This window comes from Parambassis ranga, chromosome 9 (assembly GCF_900634625.1).
Source record: "Parambassis ranga chromosome 9, fParRan2.1, whole genome shotgun sequence".
Lineage (NCBI taxonomy): Eukaryota > Metazoa > Chordata > Actinopteri > Ambassidae > Parambassis > Parambassis ranga.
In genome coordinates, this window is record NC_041030.1 from 21,870,257 (window position 1) to 21,893,116 (window position 22,860).

General features: G+C 48.4%; 2 protein-coding genes and 1 long non-coding RNA gene across 4 annotated transcripts in view; 1 reads left to right on the forward strand and 2 right to left on the reverse strand.

Annotated features, from left to right (window-relative positions):
* The window catches only part of prkg2 (protein kinase cGMP-dependent 2), a 14,992-nt gene extending 14,584 nt beyond the window's left edge, over positions 1-408 (reverse strand). The window contains exon 1 of the mRNA XM_028414177.1: positions 352-408. The gene's annotated coding sequence lies outside the window, so the exon portion shown is untranslated. The remainder of the gene's footprint in view (positions 1-351) is intronic.
* A 3,197-nt stretch (positions 409-3,605) lies between these two features.
* Positions 3,606-22,372, reverse strand: rasgef1ba (RasGEF domain family, member 1Ba). Of its 2 annotated transcripts, none has more exons than XM_028414063.1 (14): positions 22,072-22,372; positions 17,431-17,613; positions 17,190-17,312; positions 16,974-17,111; positions 12,787-13,002; positions 12,322-12,396; positions 11,343-11,438; positions 11,121-11,223; positions 9,771-9,850; positions 8,732-8,827; positions 6,121-6,216; positions 5,665-5,788; positions 5,128-5,200; positions 3,606-4,372 (listed from the first exon to the last, which is right to left on the reverse strand). In XM_028414063.1, exons 2-14 carry the CDS (start codon positions 17,605-17,607, stop codon positions 4,348-4,350), a joined length of 1,422 nt encoding a protein of 473 aa, XP_028269864.1. In that variant the 5' UTR covers positions 17,608-17,613; positions 22,072-22,372; the 3' UTR covers positions 3,606-4,347. The 2 variants fall into 2 exon arrangements, with proteins under 2 accessions (XP_028269864.1, XP_028269863.1); XM_028414062.1 differs by lacking the exon at positions 22,072-22,372 and adding an exon at positions 20,594-20,735.
* LOC114441254 (uncharacterized) lies at positions 6,676-8,738 on the forward strand. The gene is made up of 3 exons (XR_003671252.1): positions 6,676-6,792; positions 7,687-7,748; positions 7,832-8,738. It is a non-coding gene; the product is annotated as an uncharacterized LOC114441254 (long non-coding RNA).
* Positions 22,373-22,860: the final 488 nt, after the last annotated feature.

Consider the following 22,860-nt stretch of genomic DNA (forward strand, 5'->3'; position numbering starts at 1 on the left):
AATCTCAGCAGAGCAGAGAGACTTTCTGTGTGCAGCACAGAATGTCAGAGAACAATCCTGCTGCTGTTGTGACGGTCACCCACACACACACACAGACACACACACACACACAGAGACACACACACACACACTCCATCACATTCCTGCTGGGACACATCAGTCCGACACTTTACTCTGAAAGTCTCAGAAAGCTGCTGCTGAGCGTTTTCATCATTTAACCAGCACGAGGCAAAGAGGAGCCTGACTGAAGTTCGTGAGGAGCTGCACCTGCCGCCTCCTCCTCCTCCTCCTCCTCCTCCTCCTCATTCTTCTTCTTCTCCTGCCGCGCAGACAGAAGCTCGTGTCACTCACCTGATGAGTTTCAGACGGTTTCACAGCGGACGCGCTCAGTCTGTTCACATCGCAGCATCAGCGGAGGAAGCGGCTCCTGTTACAGCATCCTGTCCTCCCTCCCTGTGAGTGTGAGTGAGTGTCTCCTCCCTCGCGGTCTCTCCTCCCCGGTCTCTGTGGCGCGTTCTCTCGCGCGGCGGCAGCCTATGAACGGCAGGTCAGGTGCAGGTGACGTCAGGCGGGATGTTTGTATTTTTATCGATCCATTTAAACACCGATAATAATAATAACACTGAGAGTTACAGCTGTGCTTCATCATATTAGTGCAACAATAACAGAATAAAATATTTATTAACGTACGGTGGCTGAGGGGGGACACCCCCCCCCCCCCCCCCCCACTGCCTCTACATATGCATATTTAATCACAGACGTCACCTTCACTTCATGTTTTGCTCATATTATGTTTAAATATTAAAAACTTTGCAGTTTCACGGAGAAATAAAAATATATTTACTATAAGTAAACAGCTCTGACTCTCTGTGGCCTGTAGGGGGCAGTATACCTGATGCAGACCCTGGATCTGATGATTCATTGATCAGAGGGTTTCCTTCTGGAAGCTCCTCAGAGGTCCGCCTGATGAGTGCAGCTGTAGCAGACCGTCGGTCTGTCGGTCTGCGGCCATCGGGGCCTGGAGCCTCCTGCAGGCCTTCACACCCAGCAACGATTAATTGGTTTTCCCAGCATGCTTGTGTGACGCCGGCTGGGGCGTCTGGCCTGCAGCAGATTCCACTCATGGCGGGTGGCCAGAGCTGATTCATCTGCAGCAGAATAATAATCCAGGTCACCGACTCCCAACCTGAGATGGGCCGAGGACGCGCCCTGATGAGCCGCACCTCCTCTTCCTCCTCCTCCTCCTCATCCTCATGTGGCACAACAAAACTTAATTTAAGATATCAACAAATAACCAAAACAACAGAGCTGGACTGCAGTAAATGAAGTCTAACATCTTTATAGTTTAGTCTAACTAGATATTAATTATGTTGCAGCTACAGATTCTATCCACCAGAGGGCAGTGCGGTATGTTTTGTATGGCGTGTACATAAATAAACAAAACAAATCAAGAAGCTAGGCTAAGCTAGCACTAGTGTAGCGCTGTAGTTTTCCCTGTTAGCTTACAGTGCTTAGCTAAATGCTAATTTACTTTTTCACATCAACACGCTTTGTGTGTAAAAGTTACATCGCTCAGTCAGAAAGAGGGCGGACAAACCGCGGCCTTTACTTTGAAGGAGTCAGCAGGAAGTGTAACATTTTAATTAAAGGTTCTTACTCTAACTTTACCTTCCATTGCCGCTCCGCTTCCTTTCAGAATAAAAGCCATCAGGTGTAAATACAGGACCTCGAACAGAACGGACGTTAGCATAAATGCTAATGTAGCTCTGCCGAGTAAAGAGTAAAACTTGATACGATCTCTACGGTCTTACTTCCGGTAAAGACTTTTCAAAACAAAGGTTTCTGCAAACATCACTTTTTTATGTGCGTTTTACCCAGAGCCTGCTTTAATCCTGAGTATTTATTCGTGTAATTATTATTTTGGCAGATAAATGGAGGTTTGTTTACTGTTGGATCAATATTGTTTCACATTGCGGGCTGTTTAAACGGAATGAAGTCCTCTTTACATCTGTCTCCCTCCTGTTGTTGTGCTCTGCGTGTTTGAACTGAATCATCAGCCTGTAATGACGGGTGTTCAGTGCCCTCTAGTGGTCACAGAGACAAGCTGCAGGCTCTCCTGTTCATCCTGGCGGCTTCCATCATAATATATGATAAAGTGTATTATATTGTACATGTCGGCTGTAATCTAAAAAACTAAAGTTCTGTCTTTATTCTCTATTCAGAGAACACAACAAACCGGATGTTTGTATAATTTTAGGTGCTGTCTCTCTTCTTCTATCCACAGTCATTTGTGCATGTGTTATCTGAAACTGCATTATGTTTGATTTTTCTCCTGGTTTTTGTTCTAACTGGAGAAAAAAAGTCCAAAGTTTGAGTAAATCAGCTTGAATCAGTTCCGACAGTTTGAGCTTTTATTTTGAATTACCTAACAGGAAGTACATGTGCCTGTGTGTAATTTGTTCAGCTTTACAACTCGGCTGTAGTTGCCGTTTGTGGCCGCCAGGGGGCAGAATACTTCATGTTCTATGTTACGGATGCTCTCATTCTTCAAGTGACAAAATCCTAACATAAGTAGAGAAGCCAGCTAAGCTAGCTCTGATTAGCCCTTTCTGTGGTGTTTGTAGCTAAAACGGTTAATTGTTCCACATAAAATGAGCTTCGACACACACACGTTCCGTCTATAGTTCAGTTGCGGCCTCATAATTACGTCAATATGTGTTTTATTGTTTTTAGAACATCAGCAGGAAGTTAGCTTTAGCTGCAGTTGCTGCTCCGTTAGCTTAGACCGCGGGTGGGAGCTAACAGGCTAAATGCTAACAGCAGAGGCCATTGGGTGCAATGACACATTGTCACCACAGGATGGCAGCGCAGATACACGTTTTATCATTCAATCGACTCCGACCAGCGTAAAAACAGACGCGTTTCATCCACACGGCTTCCGGTAAAACCTCTACAAAATAAAAGCTTCTAAGCAGAAAGTGAATGTTCCAGTATTTACAGCTTTATACAAAAAGACAGATAAATAACAATCTGTTGGTCCACCGTAAATGTCACACCTTTCTCTGATATCTACATTTTACAAAATGAAATAAATCATTTGTACTTCCTGTCTTTTAGGACGTCTGAAGACCACTTTAACCATTGAGTGACTGAGTGTCCAGGCAACAAGAGACGCTGCAGGAAGTGGAAGACACTCACTGTATGTTTCTCACACACACACACACACACACACACAGAGTCATTTTAAAACTTCTTTTAATAACGTTCTCTCTTTTAAACACAACTAATTCATTTATAAACGGTTCCTCTAACAGTCCAGATACAAATGAACGAACACGTGGAGGGAAACTGAAACACAGTATGTACACAACGAAGCACGACAACAGCAGGCCGCCTGCAGGAGGGGCGGTCGAGGCAAAGCAGAGGTCAGTCTCACCTGTGACTTCATTCTCTGATCTGTGCCCGACAAAATAAGTGTCTCATACAAACGTATATAAAAATAATAATATATCTGAGGACTACTTCAACATGTTCTGTACCAATTACAACTTAAATAACACGATGAGTAAATAATAGCAGGATAAGATAACGTGACTACTCATAAATAAACCAAAAACATGGAGGAAAGCTTTAATATGAAAAATAAAAGGTTTTTAGGGATCAAACACAAATCTTCACATTATTCAAACACACACACACACAGTTCATCCACTTTTCTTAACGGGCCAGCAGGGGGCAGCACAGCCACACTCATTTTCTACATGAGCAGGAACAGGAGGAGGATGAAGGCTGAGCAGCAGCGGGTGTGTGTTCACACTGAACATCAGCTCAGTGTCACTTCCTGCTCCAGAAAACACACAAACACACACATCACTGTTTAAAAATGCAGCCGGTGCATTTTAACATCACAACCCTCAGACACACACACACACACTGTGACAGAACAAGGACAGCTAGCTTCATGATAACAGTGTTGCAGGTTCGGGTTCTCCGACAGAGAACGCTGGCGTGTGGAACCAGACAGGAGCGTTAGCCAACCAGCGGCTAACTGTGTAGCTTTGTAGTGAAACAGAGACCCACACCCCCCCACAGGAGAAGCACCTGGTGTTCACTGTGAAGGTTTGCAGCGTTTCTTTAAAAAGCAGGAAGGACTATAAAGTCATACAAAGATGAAAACGGCTGCCCTGAAATGTTCAGAGGGTCCAGAGAAGCTCAGAGGTCTGAAGCCAGGGGGGCACATGGACTCCGGCCTGAGTAGAGATTGTCGTTTCCCTTCAACATGGGGATACTGATGTCCGGGCGACAGCGGCGTCCAGGTGGCGCCGCTCGCCTGTGGGGTTCTGTTCTTTAGACTCTGCTCAGCAGAGTGGATCTGTGGAGAGAAGGAACACCCGGTTAAAACAGCACAAACTGGGTCTAAGCTGTGTGTGTGTGTGTGTGTGTGTGTTAAACGTAAACACATGTATGTTTTTGTTTTCCACTAGGGGGCAGCAGTGATCCACAGGAAGCTGGACCGCTGATGGATGTGAGTACACTGACTGACATCAGGAACAAAGCAGCTTTAGCATTAATTAGCAGCGATCTGTCGTCTCCTGAGCTAACTGTCAGACTTCTTATTAGCCGTTTATTAGCATTTTTCTTTTTGCACTTATTTCTGTTAGTGGTAATAAAAGGTCGTAATTGTGAGGGGTCAGTGTCAGACTTCAGTGTGCGATGTTGTGAGAGGAAATGTTCCTCCTTCAACAAGTTAGAGCCACAAAGACGAGCTCCTCTCATCCATCAGAGCGCCGCCTGACGAGGGGCTGTTAAAGTGCACTGAGATGTAATTCTGTGAAAATGACTGATGTGCTTTGTGTGTGTGTGTCTGTGTGTGTGTACCTACGTGACAGTGTTGATATGGTGTGTGTGTGTGTGTGTGAGAGAGAGGTCAGCATCTCAGTGTGACCCACATCCCCCTGGGTCTGCCTGGTCAGCAGGGAGACAGGAGGGGGACAGCCATGATTGAAAGAGTTAAAGCCTCTGTGTGTGTGTGTGTGTGTGTGTGTGTGTGTGTGTGTGTGTGTGTGTGTGTGTGTGTGTGTGTGTGTGTGTGTGTGTGCGCACAGTGGGGGCGGGGTTCATACACACCTCAGAGACTTCCATCTGTCCTTCTCCATGTTGTTCTCAGGACCTTCGTTCTCATATGAGGCCAGATACAAAGCTGCAGGCAGAAGATCAGTGGTTAGAGACTCAGGTCTGTTTATCTGCACGTTCTTCCTGTTCTCTGTCTCTGACACAGACAGGAAGTGCTCACAGCTGATAGGTCCGTCTGAGCGGTGCACGTCGGTGCCAGAGGACACCTCAGACCTTCCTGTGTCTCCCTCTGATAAGAACTGGAGCCGCATCAAGAGCTGCTGCAGGACGAGGTGATAACAAGGTGTGTGTGTGTGTGTGTGTGTGTGTTAATCTACAGAAGGAGCTTTCACTACTGTTAATGTGTGAAGCCGCCATCTTGGATTTTGATTTTCTTGATGTAGTGGCAGGTTAATCTACACCCGACCAGCGTGGACACTCCTGCTGAATGCACCGTTAACGCCAGCTCAGTCAGTGCTCTACATCCTCTGGTAGCATGTTGCTAAGCTAACAGCTCCCCTGTGTTGCGGACTCCTCCGAACATGAACTCACCATCCTCCGTGAAGACCGGCGCCGTCAGCAGGTACTGCAGGATCTTCCGGTCCTTCTCGAAGGGACACTCCACCTTCTTCCAGGACATGAACTCACTCACTTGTTTCGCCAGTTCCCAGAATTTCTGAAAGACATCGAAGAGGATGAATGAGAGGAGAATCCACAGGCGTAGAGGCGTGGTCTCTGCACCAGATGACTGACGTGACACGGCTTTAAAATAACGTGTGACTCAGTCACTGTGGTGGAAACGCTGCTCGGACTTTACTCGGCTTGTTCCATGGAAACCAGCTGAGTCTGACTTCCTCATTCTCTTTAGGGAAGTGGTTCTGGAGCCATGTGTAGTAAATGTTTAGTGACGTTTCAGTGTCAGAAATAGCTCGCTGTGGCAAAACAAAAAAAACACGGAAACCCCCCCCACACCCCCACCCCCCAGGGGGAATTCAAACTGCAGTTTACCTCGAAGTTGATGTGTCCGTTCTGCAGCCTGTTGGCACAGCCCTCGTTCAGGAAGTACAGGTCCTTTATGAGCAGGCTGAAGAAAGGGATGACGATCTGCAACAAACACAGAGGAACGACATCAGGCTGTGTGTGTGTGTGTAGGTGTGTGTGTGTAGCTGTGTGTGTGTGTTTCAGAGACATAAAACACAAGCTAACCCTAAAAACAGAAATCCCTCTGACCACAGAAGCAGAAGGCTGGAGCGTGTTTTTCCCCAGAGGAGAATTCCCCTTTAAATCTGCCTTCAATAATTCATGTCCACTCGCTCCCCATGACCTCTGATGAAGAGGAGGCACAGACTCCATTCAACACACGCTGCTGCTGTTCACAGCTTCGATCAGTTAAACCTGCTGTTTATCAGGTGATCGGTGATGTGAACTTGTTGTTTTTGTGTCGGCTGTGAAGTGATACAGTGACGTGATACAAAAAGCTGACACACCCGGGCCCGACACAGCCGGCCCAGCTCCATCCAACATTTAACATCTGATTCTCATTCTCTGCATCATTCAGTCAGGAACGCCTTTTCCTTCTGTCCCTCTCACAGGTCTCTGCTTCAGTAACACTGCTGCTCCCACATTCTCTGGACGTCGTTTACAAGCCGCCGCCGGTCTGTCTGACCTGAAGTCTGTCATGTATGTACACACAGACACACACAGACACACACACACACAGACACACACAGACACACAGACACAGACACACACACACAGACAGACAAAGACACAGACACAGACACACACAGACACACACACACAGACACACACACACAGACAGACAAAGACACAGACACACACACAGACACACACACACAGACAGACACACAGACACACACAGACACACACACACACAGACACACACAGACACACACAGACAGACACACACAGACACACACAGACACACACACAGACACACACACACAGACAGACACACAGACACACACAGACACACACACACACACACACACACAGACACACACAGACACACACAGACACACACAGACACACAGACACACACACACACAGACACACACACACACAGACACACACACACACACACAGACAGACACACACACACACAGACACACACAGGCACACAGACACACACACAGACACACACAGACACAGACACACACAGACACACACACAGACAGACACAGACACACACACACACAGACACACACACAGACACACACAGACGCGCACACACACAGACACACACAGACACAGACAGACACACAGACAGACAGACACACACACACACACAGACACACACACACACAGACACACACAGACACACAGACACACACACACGTTCTGCTGCAGGAGCAGAGGAAGTTTTCACAGCTGGATCGAGTCTGGAGCCACAAAGAGGCCAAATTCCATCCAAATGTATTCAAATATCACAATCAATCAATATATTGATGAGTCCTTTTGAGGAACTCCTGTATTGATGATGAATATTTGATCATCTAGAACGATAAGTATTGTTTTTAACTGTTTGCCAACATGTGGACATTATCATTACAGGTCCCCATGCGATGTTACAGAAGCAGGATCGTCTCCAGGGTCAGAACCATCAGAGACACCAGGTCTGTGTCTGATCAGCTGTCTGTGTTCCAGCATCAAGTGCTGCATGGTTAACTCTGTTTAACTCTTTCTGTTCTCACCGCAGAGAACCAACCTCCAGCAGGGCTGAGCTGAACAGGAGCAGAGCTGCTGCTGCTGCTGCTCCTCGCTGAAGCAGATCGTAAACAAACCCCCGGCCCTCCCTTAGAGGAGAGGTCACAGGCAGCATACCAGACTTCTTGGGAACTTTCCATTTCATGACCTCGACCTCTTGGACGGGAATGTTTGCACATCTCAGCTCCAACAAAACATCTTTCAGGGAGCCACAAACACACTGACGGTACATTCTGTCTCCACAGAGGAGGCAGCACGCACCCATTCACCATGTGACGGTGGGAGGAGACGCTAACCGCTAACGTCTGGCAGCTCACGAGCTCCACGGCGGTTCAAGTTCGGTCAGAGAACACTCTGTGATTTGGCAGGCGGCCATGTTTTCTGTTTCTTCCAGAGCTTGTTTGACGAGGAGGAAACCAAGACCCTCCTTATATCTTGACCCACATACAACTCGACCTCCTCGTGTCCCCTCCGAGCCACGCTGTTATGCAACCTCCGTCCCCGTCTGAGTCCTCTGGAGAGGCTGCTGATGGCATCAACCCGGTGGGAACGCAGCGGACGATAACAAGGCACGGCGAGCGGCGGCGCTGACGTTTGTTTTCCCTCAACATCAACAGTTTGCTTCAGACGTGCAGGAGGACAAAGGCGGCCAGATACACATCTGTGCTCTTTACATAACTGTTCTCAGCCGAGCGTCCGAACCAGACTCGCGTCAGGTGGGTCGCCCACTAGAGGCAGCTCCCAGACTGCAGAAGTTTATACGACTGCTGTCAGTACTGAACACATGTCTGGTGACTTGGAGTACCTTGGCCTGATTTCCTCTAAAGTGAATGGTCTGTAAACATCTGCTCTGACATGCAGTCCGTGTGTGTGCTGCTGAGCCGGGCCTCACCTTCTCTCGGCTGCTGTTGGCGGTGATCGATCTCTGCGTGGCTCCTCTCAGTGCCGTTCTGTAGTTATAGAAATTGCTGGAAGGATCCATCTGGTGCTGTGGAGAGAGGAGTACAGCGTCAGGCAGGAGAATGAGCCAACATCTGATCAGAACAGTTTGATCTGCCGCCAACGTGGGACCCTGTAAACAAGCCGTCCCCCACCACAGGTCAGTACTGTGGACCCCCTGTGAGCCGTCTGAGCCCCATGAGGGAATCATGATAAAACAAATGAACTTCACAGCAGCGAACGACGACAGGAAGATCAGGATTCACCTCAGTGAGGCTCAGAGGAGAGGAACCATGAAGGGGGAGTGACTGACGAAGACAACGACAGACAGGAGGAGATGATCTCTGCTGAGACGCGAAGAACTCTTTGAAACCCTCTCAGGTCCCACGGAGTCCCAGACTGACTCGTCAGATCTCATATTTCAAAGCACCGAGCGACGGGCTTATTGAACGCTCTCCTGCAGTGTGCAGGAAGGAGGGCGGGGTCGTGCCATTTGTACCCCGGTTACACAATAACAAGTGGGGCTTCTTGGCTGACGGACTCCTCCTCCTGCCATCATCCCTGATGACTTGTTAGTCTAACATGTTTTTGGCGTTACGTTCGGTTGTTTGTTGGCGTCACAGCTGTTTCACAGAGATTTAAATCTAAACCTTAAAAATCTAATGAGTCCCTAAAGGTGCAACAACACATTATCTGAGTGTTTCTCTGTGAGTCACTGCAAACCTCCGCTCTCCCACACAGGCCCACGCTCACCGCAGCCTTCACTGTGACTGTGCTGATCCGTCCGTCGTTCTACGCAGCCCAACAATCGACTGACAGAAGCAGCTCCTCCACACACCCACGGCCAGATTACTCATCAGCACAAAGTCAACAGAATCACAGAGCTGCCGCTGTGTGTGGGCGCCCAGGATAATATAATATCCCACGTTTGATATCTTCTCAGCTTCAGCCCTGATCTCAGCTCAGACCTGTGCACACACAGCTTCACTCACCTCTAAGATGTCAAACTTTGCCGTCTTGACTTTACTCCACGTCTTCTTCAGCCGAGACACTGGACTCAGATTCATCCCAGCTGCAGGACGAACACACACAAAGAGAGAGATATCACACACCCAATCATGACCGCATTAACACATGGCATTTTCCCATTCAGCCAGACAGACGCACACCCCCCTCCTCCACCCTTCAACATCCCCTCCACCTCCCCCCTTCTCTTTCTTTATGCTGCTTCTTCTGATGCAGTGAAGCACAGGGCCTGAAGGAACAATGGAGTTAACACACGCCTCGTTTCCCCTCCCAGCACTCTGCTTCCCATATGGTAATCCTCTGTGTGTGTCTGTGAGCAGGTTCAGGCACTGACGGGGTCACCGTCAGAGCAAACCGACGGCACGAAATAACCCTGAAGTATACAAAAGAACTCACAGAAATATAAAACACGTTTTTCCTTCACTTCCCAGGAGACACTCTGGGTTCATGTGACACAAACTGAAGGAAGCGCGCCCACAGCAGCGGCGTGTGTGTCAGAACGTGTCTTGCCTTGGAAATGGCTACTTCTGCTCACACAGACTACAGTGTGTGTGTGTGTGTGTGTGTGTGTGTACAAGGGCAGGTGTTAGCTGTGGAAGCAGGCACACACTCTCCATTGTGGGGACATTAAAGTACTGTGTATGTCTTCTCTTTTATGTCCACACAGAGGAAATGTAATTTAAAGAGGCTGATGAAGACATGCAGGTTTGTCTGAGATCAGATCGACCAACCGGGGATAAAGTAAATAAGAACATGTGCCTATGGGGGGAGGTAACCTTTTAAAAACAATGTCTACCCCCGCCGGCTCCCTGGAGACGAGGCTGGTGTAGAAAGATTTGCCTGTGGCGCCGTTTCTCCTCTCAGGGCAGAGGAACGGAGGACAGCTGGTACTCCAGCATTCTCTCCTGACCCCGTCATCATCCCTCTCTCTCGCTCTCTCTCACACAGATTGGTCAGTGCTGACCATCTGCCTGGATGGGTTTGTTCTGTGCCCCCTCCCCCCAATAGATACTCTAATAACACTGACATCACCGGGATCCCCAAAGCCCCAAAGTGTGTTTGGCCAGGACCCAGTGACAAGTGTTCCTAATGTTTTCTGTACATATTTACACACATTCCCATGTTTCACTGAAATTATTATTCAATAAGTAAAATTACAACTGATGGAAGAGGTTACTACAAATCCCACAAACAGCTGCACTGATCGGAGTCACTGATGATCATTTCCAGTAACGCCAACGTTTAAGTAATAGTCATAGTATAACAAAGACATTGATCTAATGTCAGGGTGTCTCAGACAAAGGAGAAGCACTCACATATGATGGCCATGAGGGAGTTAAAGTTTCCGATGTTGAAGCATTCGCGCGCCACGTCGATGAAGAACTCGATGACTCGAGCTCGGTGCTTCTTCTTCACAGACTGTAAATAGAGAATATTTTAAAGGGAGTTGTAACTCTGGGCTTTTCGTGGAGTAGAAAACTCGTCTGCCATCTTTAACACGCTGCCTCCAGGAGCAGTGAAGTTCGTCATGCACTCACCATGCAGATCTCTGTAGCCACCAGATAACTGAGTCTGTTGAACCATTCCACGTACGCTTCCAGGTTGCTGGCCTTCTTGTGATCACTGAAGCAGTTCTGCAACAACAAGAGCCGACTGCAATTAGCACAGAAGCTAATAAAGCTGATATTTGCTTTCTGTCCTCTGGCCTCTCAGTGGATGCACGGCTGAGCATAAAAAATAAACTGCAGGCTAAGTGGACCAGCCAATCACGCTCAGCTGCTCCTTTAAGCACAATAAAGCTCAATGTTATTCACATTATGCATGCTGGCTCTTTGTGTGGATTCCTCTTGATCTGATTCCACACATTCCTTTGGCCTTACGCCACTCGCCCCTATGTAGTGTTTCCCGCCACTGGACACGTTGCATTTAACATGCACACACACACACACACACACACAGAGTTACTCCTGTGTTTTGAAGTGGATTGTAGGGGGTACGGGGCGAGCGAGCCCGAGGCACAAAGGCAGCCTTAACCCCCCCCCCCCCACAATCACCTTGATTCCAAAAAGGGTCTGTTGCCTAGCAGCCGAACGCCAGACAAGAGAACCCGCCATCCAAACACACACCCCTTCCCAACACAAACCCCTGGCAGCAGCGGTTGCTAGGAGATGAGGAGCATGCATGCCCATCTAATCCAGACACTGGGATGATTTGAGGAAATTGTCGGTGAGGTTCGTCTGAGAGTGTGCGTGTGTGTGTGAGAGAGGAGCGGATATTTGGTCTGCAGTCTGCAAATCACCTGCCCTCACTTTGACCTGAGCGGCGGCCAGTCACTGTTTTCTGTAAACTAAACCTCCGTCTGAGGAGAAAGTAGGCCGTCTGACTGCTGAGCCACAGCAGACGAGACAAATCAGGTCTGCATGCAGGATCCCAGCCAGAAAAAAGATTGCATAACGGCTGTACGGTACATTCTCTCTGAGCTGCTGACATATTTTTAGAAAAGCATGCAGACATTACCTTATCGTTGTCCAGAGGGTCTTTCTGGACGAAGGCCTGGACAAATTCTTCAGGTCCGATGTAGCTCAGTCTCTCCTGAAAACAGAAAAAAATCAGTTAGTTTCTTCCTATCAATCATTTCCTGTTTAATGGTGAAGCACCCCGCGGCCCTGCTGCAGGAGGTCAGCTGTGGGAGGGGCTGCGTTGTTTGTAATCCATCACACATGTCAGGTATTGAGCTTGGTCTTACTCTCTTTGGGTTATGTGCCAATATGGATGTAAGTCATTGGCAGGACTTGTGATTCTTCTTTTGGAGGCAACATTTACATCTTAATGTGGTTTGATGTGTCGAAATAAATGATTGATTAATGATCTAAACTGATTTATATCATGTGATAAGGGAGCCTCCCCCCTCTGGGCTCATTGATTTGGTTTCGGATGATTAACGTGTATATAAATATGGATCTGAATATGAACTTCTCTCACCAGTTCTATGTGTGTGAGCTGCTGGGCGACCGTGAAGGGGTCGTTGCAGATGGACAGCATGTCTCTCTGTATAGCTGCCTGCGGCTTGGCCTTCAGAGCTGTGAACCGCTCTGCTGCTGTGGCGTTGATCTTGACTAGCGCCTCCTCGTACTGGCTGAGCACCGTCAGCCTCCTGATCAGGCCCTGGCTCATCTGGCTGACTGCCTTCCTGTAGACCTGGATGGATGGACAGATGAGGGAGGACATATTCAGTTAGAATGCAAGAAGTGGTACGACTCTTCTGAACACATTCAGAAAGGGTATTTCCACAAGACTCCAGCATGACACCGTCTGTGTGTTAGACACACTTACATCACTTTTCCATCAAGTCTGGAAGCCATGAGCACAAAGAAAGACGCACTATAACAGAGATAACAAGACGGAGAGAGCCGCGTGTGACGTGAATCTGGCCAAACTCTCCAGTAAATAAATTAAACACGCGACCACATTTGTTGAGCTCAGCTGAAGGTATTTTAGGTTAATCCCTAAACATTTGGCAGCAGAGTGGAATTTACAGCACACGTTCACATCATGTCAGCAGAACTGATGCCAGCTCACAACCCAAACCACACAGAGACCCACAACATGCCACGCCTCCAGAGTTTGTTTTGCAGAAAAATCTGACTCTTGGTCACGCAATGGGATGGGAGGTGGTCACTCGGTCTTACACAAGCCTCTTCCTGCCAGCCTCATTAACAAGACCTCTCAGAGGGGCTGAGCTTTCTGGCCCTGGAGGTCACAGGGTCGTCATGTCTGAACCTCCTCTGTGGCTCAAAACAGGCCACAGTTAGATAATTGTTCCCTTCCTGACACACTTCAGAAGAGAAGTTGCATAAGAGGGACCATCAGGGGGAAAAGTACATGTGTGTTTGATTTTGTGAAGAAGGCTGTGGGAGCACGGAGGATCCTGCCCACGGCCTCTTTCCACACCGCCAGTGTGAGCTGCACAAAAATCTGGGCTGATTTCTCTACGACCACATCACTCCTTCCTGAACCCTCTGCCAATTCAGCCTCCAGAATCTGAGACTCAGTTCAACAGGGTGGGAGGAACATCCTACACGATCAACAGAACACAGAGGCTGGCTGCCCAACCAGCAACAGTCTGCGCAGACTTTCAGCCCTCTGCTGGAAGCAGCCCGGCTGAGGCCTGTGCCGAAATTCTCTTCCCAGGGCGAGACTAATGCACCCGTCTGCTGGTGATGTGGCTGTAATAGGTGTGATGACACATGAAGAGACACATTCACGCATCAGCCAATCAACTGTGGCTCTGCAGGTTTGGGAAAGGAAAAGAAAAAGAGTGAAAATGAGGTCACAGGGCTGAAACTGTGGAGCTCAAGGAGGACTGTCTGCTCAAGTGTTTGGCATTTGTTGCTTAATAAATAATTGTTTTATCAGAAACACTAAAGTCTTTATAATGTGCATGGTCCTATCAGTGCACAAACTGAGGTTAATACCTGCCAGTTGGACTACAGTGCAACAAGCCACCGGTGGAAATGGCTGCAGCAGCCAACCATCTGCCGAGGCTTCTGTCCCCACTACAAACTGAGGACAGGCCGGGGTCGGATAAATATAGACACAGATCTTGGAGACAACAACATGCCTGACATTTCCAAGCAGAGGAGGAGGGGGGGGGTCACATTTGCTCATCACAACTATTGGGTGTTACGAGTGAGGGAGCCTAGCAGGAGCACGCCGTTCGTTACGCCATCAACGCTGGCAGCGATCCTGAGGTGGCAGGCGACCACTCAGCGCAAGTCTCCGCCACTGAGCGCGTGGTTGGTTTATGGCATCATATCACTGAAGGTCCTGTTATTCTTGGCTGAGCGGCGATACGTCCCGTAGAGCGCCACCTGACCCAAGCGGAGGCCGGACTGTTTTTAGCTGTTCGGCCGGCCAGCACTAATGAACAGACAGTAAGAGGCGCGGAGGGCGGGATTATTTTATCTGCAAACATGGTGCCAAGTCACAATGCACACAGATCCCCTCACATTTAGCACATTTGTGTAGCACACAGCAGCACCTGTCGTATTATGAACAATGTGGAAACTATTAAAATCAAACGTACCCTAAAAATACCAAAGTACACGTCTCAAACCGAGCCAGGAGCTCTGCAGCAGTAAATGAGGTCGGCTGGAGATCACAGCGCTGGTTTTCTTCTCAGCTGCTGCTTCCTTATATATCCAACCACATCCATAATGACAGTCTTACTACAGAGATCAAGGTCCTGCAGTGTTTGGACTGTGGTCTGGATACTACTTTAACCAGATGTTCAGGACATCTATTCTGGACTTGAAGCCTCTTCCACAGTGCAGCGGTGCACACTCTGAAGAATCATTTGACCCTCCGCTCCCTCTGGTTACACATTATTTTGTTTTGTTTTCCAAACACAATAATTGAGATGTTCTATGTAAAAACATGAATGCAAATTTAGATGTGATCACACTATCACTGCTGCTGTTAACAGCCGGATGTCTTCTAGGAAACGGCCCACAGCGCTCACATTAACCCACTCATGTTTTATTGTCACGGGTTATCATCTGCAGGACTTCAGTGAACAAGCGTTCTCTACATGGACGCTGATTCCTGAACCCGAGGCAGCAAAGCTTCCCTCAGAATGAACTGAATCTGAAAGATTGTTCTTGGTCACACTGTGCAAATCATGAGCACACATGCTCATAAAACAGAGGCTGCGGTGCATCAGCAGGGTATCCAGCAGGACAGTGTGTGCATACATATTGTTTGTTAGCTTATCTTTTCTTTGAAAGAGGTTTTCCTTTCCTGGAAATATGGGCTCAAGTGAGGCAGCATCTTCATTATTGTTCATTTCACTAAAGGTGCCTTTTCCTGTAACACCTACTTCATTCCTCATCTTGTCCAAACTAGTTTGTAAAAATGAAAGAGGCACAGTGAGGCCACACGATTGCCTAACAGCACCTCTCATCTTACATGGTTAAATGTAGCATGACATCACCTCACAAGGGAAAGTACTGAGGAATCTCGGGCTGAATGGCTTTCTGTTTCCTCCAGGCCAGAATCAATTTCATCTATCAGAACTATCTGTGGCGGGACGGTGTTGATGCAGCCCGAAGCCAATCTACTGTGAAATCAAAAGGTGTGTGTGTGTGTGTGTGTGTGTGTGTGTGACCATCAAAACACAGCATCCATGTCTCTGAGCATGACTGAATGAGTGTGTACTGCTGTTCAGCTGCATTGAGCTGATATGGGGAGCTGTAAATGTGTCCAAGTGTCATGCGACAGTGTATTGATTTCTAGATTAAATCAGGATCAATACTGGTGCTTGTAGTATTGATGAGTCATGTGGAGCTGGGTTTAGGAAAAAGCCGGGGCGGGGGGGTGTTTTCTTGGTGACAGAGGGATGGCTTCTTAAGGACAGACAGATGTTTGTCTGCTCCATCACTGTCTGGTCCTAACAAGTGCCTCCTGCCTTATCGTTAGCAGCAGCGCTCAAAATACATGCACTTAATTTGGAGATCTCCAACAGGGACCCTATCAGGACATGCACTGAAGAACCCGGCCTGATGAGGACTAACCCAATTATCTGTGCAGACCACAGAAAATTGAAGAGTGAATGCTGCCAATGGTGACATAGAGGGAAAGAACATTTAATCTGAAGACTGATAAGTTTAATTACAGTGGGAAAACCTATGCTGTAAAAATAAAACATACCAAAACCAACCCGGGTAACGGAACCACGTTTCATACACAGGGTTTCGTCTTTAGCTTATGCTAGCATTTCCTTTCATAGCGCTCGCAGCATGAGTCATTGGCATGTCAAAACCCACTGCCTCTAAATAACTTTTATCCAAACAGCGTAGCAGCGGCTAACAGCGCACTAAGCCTGTGACATCCAGCTCTGCTGCAGTGGAACAATCCAAATGCGGCCTAGGAAGGTGCACTAACGGCAACCCACCAAGCCCACCAACAAAGGGCCTTTTCTCTCAACCCAGCCAGCCTCAAAATCTGCTTTGTTGCTAGATACCCCCCCTCCACAGCTATCTGCAAAAATCTGCCTGTGCCTGTATCTCTGCTGCACATGCAGGCCAAACAACAGCACCACACCGTCAGTGCTAACACCACTCTAAACAGGCAGGTGTTCTCTGCTGGATGATCTGAAAGCACGGACTGACCTCGTCTCCGCTGGCCAGCCGGTGTGTCAGCTCCTTCAGGCTGCGCATCATCCGCTCATCCCTGAAGTCGTACGGGAAGGTTTCTGTCCACTCGGTCAGCAGCTGGAGGATCTTTGGAGCGATCTTCCTGACTCTCATCTGAAACATGTGGATCAATATCTCAATGAGGAAACTTTTTCCCAGAAGAATCTTCCAATCATCGCCCGCTGAACATACCTTGTCAGCTTGGGGGTCGCTGAGCCGCTGTTGCTCCATGCACAGGTGGCACACTTTGGACATGAGCTCATATGGGTGGATGAAGAGGCGAGAACTGAGCAGGAAGGTGAAGATGTACGTTCTCTGTGGAGGCAAAAACACAACTTTTAAAAACTTACACCTGCACAATGACATACACATGGTACATGTGAACACAAGAAACAAAACACAGCTGTCTATAATCTACAGTGAAGACACTCACATCTGGATAATAGTCCACTGTTGGGACCAGGTGGTGAAGGAGGGCCTCCAGGGATCCAGACACCAGGTTGTTGTCATGGTAGTAAAGGCCGGGGTAGCCCTCCTCCTTGGTCTGGAACAGGTTCTTGTTGTAGCTGCTGGTGTTCAGCTGCCCAGTGAACGGTGGTGTCTGAGGCATGTTGTCCTGCAGAGACAAACAGGGACAGTCAGTCAGTCCGCTGATGCAGGAGGTCCAAACAAGTCTAAAATAGCTCCCAGACACAAACACAGACGGCACAGGTTTGTTTGGGAAACGGTTTGGACTCGGTCAACACCCTTTCCTCCTCTGGACATTTTAAGGTTTCTGGTTTGGTTTATTTGGATGTAGAGCTGGAATAAAAACTGAGGTTCAGACAAAAAAAGGGACAAAGAATAGACTCCTGTGAGTCATCTGGATCACAAGGAAACAAGAACAGCTGTGAGGCTGCTGAACTTTACAGGAAACGCAGCTCTCAACATTGACAATTCATTCCAAGGCTCACAAACAGCTGATATTAAAATACGATCTGGGTACGTGCTTCAACACACACACCGAATGAAAGTGAACCAAAAAACGTGTGAGAGCGTGTGAGAGATTCTGGGCCACACTGAAACCCTGCAGCGTGTCAGGGTGGCTGTTTTTACCCAGAAGAGAACACAGATCATGCTGTTCAGTCCTGATGCTGCTCTGTGTGTGTGTGAGAACATCCAGAGCCAGGCCTGTGGCAGCACACATCAAGCTGCCATTACTAAACACATTACAGCATAAACAGTGAACCACATATATTATCAGTCACACACCTCTGCCAGGCTACCGGCCTTCTGACCTCTGAACCCTGGCGCTCTGGCTCCATCCCATGCCAGGCAGACTTAAGACTGAGCAATCACAAAGAGGCCTTTCACACGGGCTGGGGGTCGATGCAGGGTCCTGCAGTCCCGCCTCTAAACACCCACACACACACCCCTGCCTCTAAGACAATATGCCGTCCTGTGGCTGCCTGCCGAGTCAGGAAGCCTTCAAGGCTCACACGCTGCCGGGCTGCCAGGGACGGATACAGAGATGCCAGGAGGCAAAGCTGCACCTGCCCACACACTGGTATAAATATAGTTCCGATAAATGTGGGGTTCCTCGTCCTGTGGTGGTGATCAGACCGGAGAGAGTGGATCAAGTTTAATGGTCTAACAGCAGTTAGGTGTGGAAAATAACCACAGCTCTGTTTGTGTTTGCCACTTATTCATGAGCACTTCTAAGATCACACCATGCACAGGCCTTTCCTCAAACCTAATGCACGCGTGCACACACCAACCATCGCTATTATTCAGCCAGACAAGCATGGACATTTCCATGAGAATGGTGCGTGTGCAGAGTCAGCCTGAGCATCTGCTGCACCATGTGGCCTCCCCACAGAGAGAGAGAGAGAGAGACGGGGAGATCACGAGTCTGATGGAGTAAAGGGGGGAGGTATCAATAATAGTCAATAATTCTGGCCTCTTTGGTTCTTTCTTTAGCTGCATTAAAACACACATATTTCTTTACATTGTTTTGGTTTCTTGCTCAGAAGCATCCGAGCACAATCACAGACGTCCACAAAGCTGCGCTGAAAGATGAAGAGCACGTCAACAGCAGCAGGTGATCGAGTCCTGAGAACACGACTCTCTCAGTTTTCCCAGCTGGGATGTGAACAACAAAAACTCCTGTGTGCTCCGCTAACAACTCGGGGTGGGGCATCATAAACTGAGCCTATTGAGTTTTTAACTGCTGCACGGGCAGAATTGGGAGGAGGACATCTGTGAAGCTGCAACAAGCACTCGAAGCTGGTTGGCCTGATGTCTTTCTGATTCATCTCATGCTGCCAGACAGGTGGGCTCCCCTGAACAGAAAACCTCTGTGTTCCAAATCAAAAACAAACAAGGACACCATGACTTCAGGTGCTCACCTCTGCCCTGTCTCTTATATCAGAGCAGCACTTCTGCCTACCAAGAGGTATTTAGAACATATTGACATGTGGTTAATGTTTTACTTGCTACCTTTGCCGTCAGCTGTTCTACATCTGTGGCCAAAATAAAACCGTCACCATCCACAAACACAGATTCTGCTCCTGCTGCAGCCTCCATCCTAAAAACAAAGCCATGGGATGCTTACAAGCTGTGACAACTGAGACCCAGTGATTTACATTTGGCTTCCAGGTGCCCTGTGTACTAGCAGCAGCAGCAGGTGGGGTGGGGGTGGGGGGACCACATGCCAGGTCCTCAGGCCTCAGACAAACAAACTCTTAACACGCTGCTGTTGGTTTAGCATGGCTGCTGACTGGGTGGCAGCTGAATGTAAACAAACAAAATGCCACAGCTCCTCCTCCGTTTAAAGGGGGGGGGGGGGGTGTTTGTTTAGGTTGGATGGTTTTAATTACAGCCTGGAGTGTGTGTAACCATCTGCCCTTAATATGTCAAAATAATAGAGGACTTAAAAATGGATTCAGGGACGTCTTGTAGTGACACTAAAGTCTGATGCCTCCTCTCTTCAGTCCTAATATTTGCAGGGAGCATCACACTCTGATCAATAAGTTAGAACAGGCTTCAGGCCATCATTTACTGAAAGGTTGTAGAAATGTCAAAATATTTCCCTCCCTTTGTCCTGTGAGGACATTCTGAAGCACAGAAGGGCAGCTCCAAAACCACCAAAGCTCCCCAGGCAAATGTCACATTAGAAGCAAAACTCCTGTGTTTATGGGAAACTCCCTTCAGGCTGCAGAGCCACCAGTGACACCAGCTTACAGGTAATTCTGTCTCCTAACGTACGGGCGGAGTAGCTCCCCAGAGGGAAAATGATAGTCTGGTCTCTCTCTCTCTTGCTCAAAACACAAGCTATCACAGAGGCGACGGGGGCTCTTCCCGCCCTGCCCACGCTGTTAACGGCCGCTCGTGATGAGCAGCCATCAGCACTTCAGAGGCTGTAAAGAGAAAAAAAGGCTGAACACACAGGAAAGCGCTTATGAGGCACAAGCTGAACACAAGCAGCCAGACGCCCTCATTCACCGTTATCCTGAGAAACGTCTCCCTGAAACCGCTGAGGAGCACAGCGGCCAAAGCAGTAAAGCACAGAGATTTGTGACATCATAAAACATTTCTAGCAGCTTTTTAATAGATACCAGCAGTGTGGGTGAGAAATGGGAGCCACGGAAATGAAGAGCTGAAGAGGAAACGTAGAGAGAGGTTCTCCGTTGATTAATAAACCAGTACAACTGTAGAGGAGGAGCAGAGGAATGTGATGCAGGCACTGAGACACTTGGAGGGATCAGCAGTAAATCAACAGCCCCCCCCCTTTGCTGCGTAAACACTGAACGGCATGAGGAATCTCACTCATCCATGGCTCGAGGAAATGAGGGTGAGAGATAGCAAAGTGGCTGCACAGGAGGGTGAAGAGGCCACGGTGGAACAGTGGAAGTAGTCTAAATAAAGGAGAGCTGGCTGGCAGCGCTGTTTGAAGCTGGTGTGTGGTCATATGTGCTTAAAGGAGGCTCAAAGTAAAAGTGCAACCAGCTCAGCTTTCTCCAACCAGAACTCCACAGTGGACTCCAGAAGCAGGAAGAGAAGCACGAACGTCCACAGCAGCACTGCTCACAGCTCCTCCACCTCCCCAGACCACATTTACACCAGCACTGTTTTGACTGGGGAGTGGTTGGGGGGGGGGGTGCTCACAGCTGTTACACTGAGTGGTAAAATTCACAGCGTCCATACAGGCTTGTGTCACCTGCCATCACCAGTCCATGATCCTGCTCAGGGGGATGAGCAGAAACGAAAACAGCACTGATATTCATTGATTTATCGGATACCAAGCAGGTATTTTTAATCTGTGGATAAATAGGAGTATCCACAGATCCTCCTGTTCCATGAAGGGACCCTCCCATTGCCACACACCCCCTCTGTCAGTCTGCATTTGTACCAACAAATCCCAGCAGCCATGTAATCTGCAGCAACAATAACTCATTCAAGTGTTTCCAGAGGAGGCGGCCTCACATTTTCAGCCCCGCCAAATCACCAATAAACGGATTTAACATGTCAGCACATTAAGGAAACCCCGATGCATGCTTCCAATACACCGTGCAGCAGCGGCAGGGGAAGCCAAGGAGAACAGGCCGGAGTTATTCAAGAGGGACGCAGGATTAACTCCACTGATCCCTCACTGGAGGAGGGAATCCTCTTAGCCAGAAGGTAGTGGGGGTTAAAAATAGTCTGCCATTGACACTAATTTCAAAAATCCCGTTTTTGGGTAAGAAGGATGCAAAGCTTAGAACTCTCTTTGAGAAACAATGAAAGCACAGAAGCAGCTACTGAGCGCAGAGGCAGCTCCACAGACAGCGGAGGCGCACGGTGTTTGTTTTGATTCTGGAGGATGAAGCCGATAAAACAACAACACAACAAACACAAACTTTACTTTCTGTACACAAACGAGTTAATAAAACAGGCTCAGAGTCTGCGCCGGTCCATTGAGCCGCTGCCTCCGTCTGTTTGCAGCAAAGTGCGCTCTCTGCACCACCTGCGCGCACTTTGGACATTATAACCATCCAGCATCCAAACATCAGGCGCAGATTATTCAGCTCCACAGCACAAACTCCTCATCTCTCACCTCAACAAGCAGCGAATCCAGGCGTGATTCCGTCGTATCCTTCCTCCCGAAAACAGTGCGACAAGCAGCCCGATACTTTCTCCTTTCACATGCAAAGCGCAGCCAGCAGTCTGCTGCTCCGTCACTCACTGCGCCATCATCCACTTGTAAACGCAGGAGAGTCAAACGTGTATTCCCGGTTTCACGGCAGCAACAGGAGCGAGTCTGTGCTGAGAGGAAGCCGCATGAATGGATGAGCCGCGCCGCTGCTGCTCCGCCTGCACAGAGTGTGTGAGCTCCGGAGCCGCCAGCAGCCTCAAGACACTAATGTGAGGGAGAGGCAGCAGCCAATCAGAGGAGAGGAGAGGAGAGCAGCGCCCCCATCCTCCCCCATCCTCCCCCTCCAGTCTCGGTTTCATTTCTCTCTCGCTTTCTCCATCCAAAGTCTCTCTTTCAGTCACACGGAGGGTTTTTCTCTCCAGTTCCACTTCTGTTTCATGCTATTTACAGGAATTTCAGGTGAATATTAGACCATTCTATTTATAATTCTCTAAAAAAAAGAACCAGGTTTACCTAGAAACATTACAGAGCAAACTGAACGGTGCTGCTTTCATGGCTATTTGTATCTGTTTTTTGCAGTACTGTGGTATTAATTTAATTTGAGTGATGAAAGTTTATTATTATAACACGCTTAAGAAATGAGCCACAGTCAGTGAGGCTGGTCTGAGCTACATAACAGTGTTGACACGCTGAGGACATGCAGGTGTCATATTTACCATGTTCATTGTCTTTAGCTGTTAATGCTAATAT

What these genes read in the sequence shown, in the direction of transcription:
- rasgef1ba (XM_028414063.1), bottom strand. Translation starts at nt 17,607, where the DNA reads ATGCCTCAGACACCACCGTTCACTGGGCAGCTGAACACCAGCAGCTAC. An exon ending in GCGACCCCCAAGCTGACAAG is followed by an intron (nt 17,112 to 17,189) that starts GTATGTTCAGCG and finishes CACATGTTTCAG; the next exon opens with ATGAGAGTCAGGAAGATCGC. An exon ending in CAAAGTTTGACATCTTAGAG is followed by an intron (nt 8,828 to 9,770) that starts GTGAGTGAAGCT and finishes CTCTCTCCACAG; the next exon opens with CACCAGATGGATCCTTCCAG.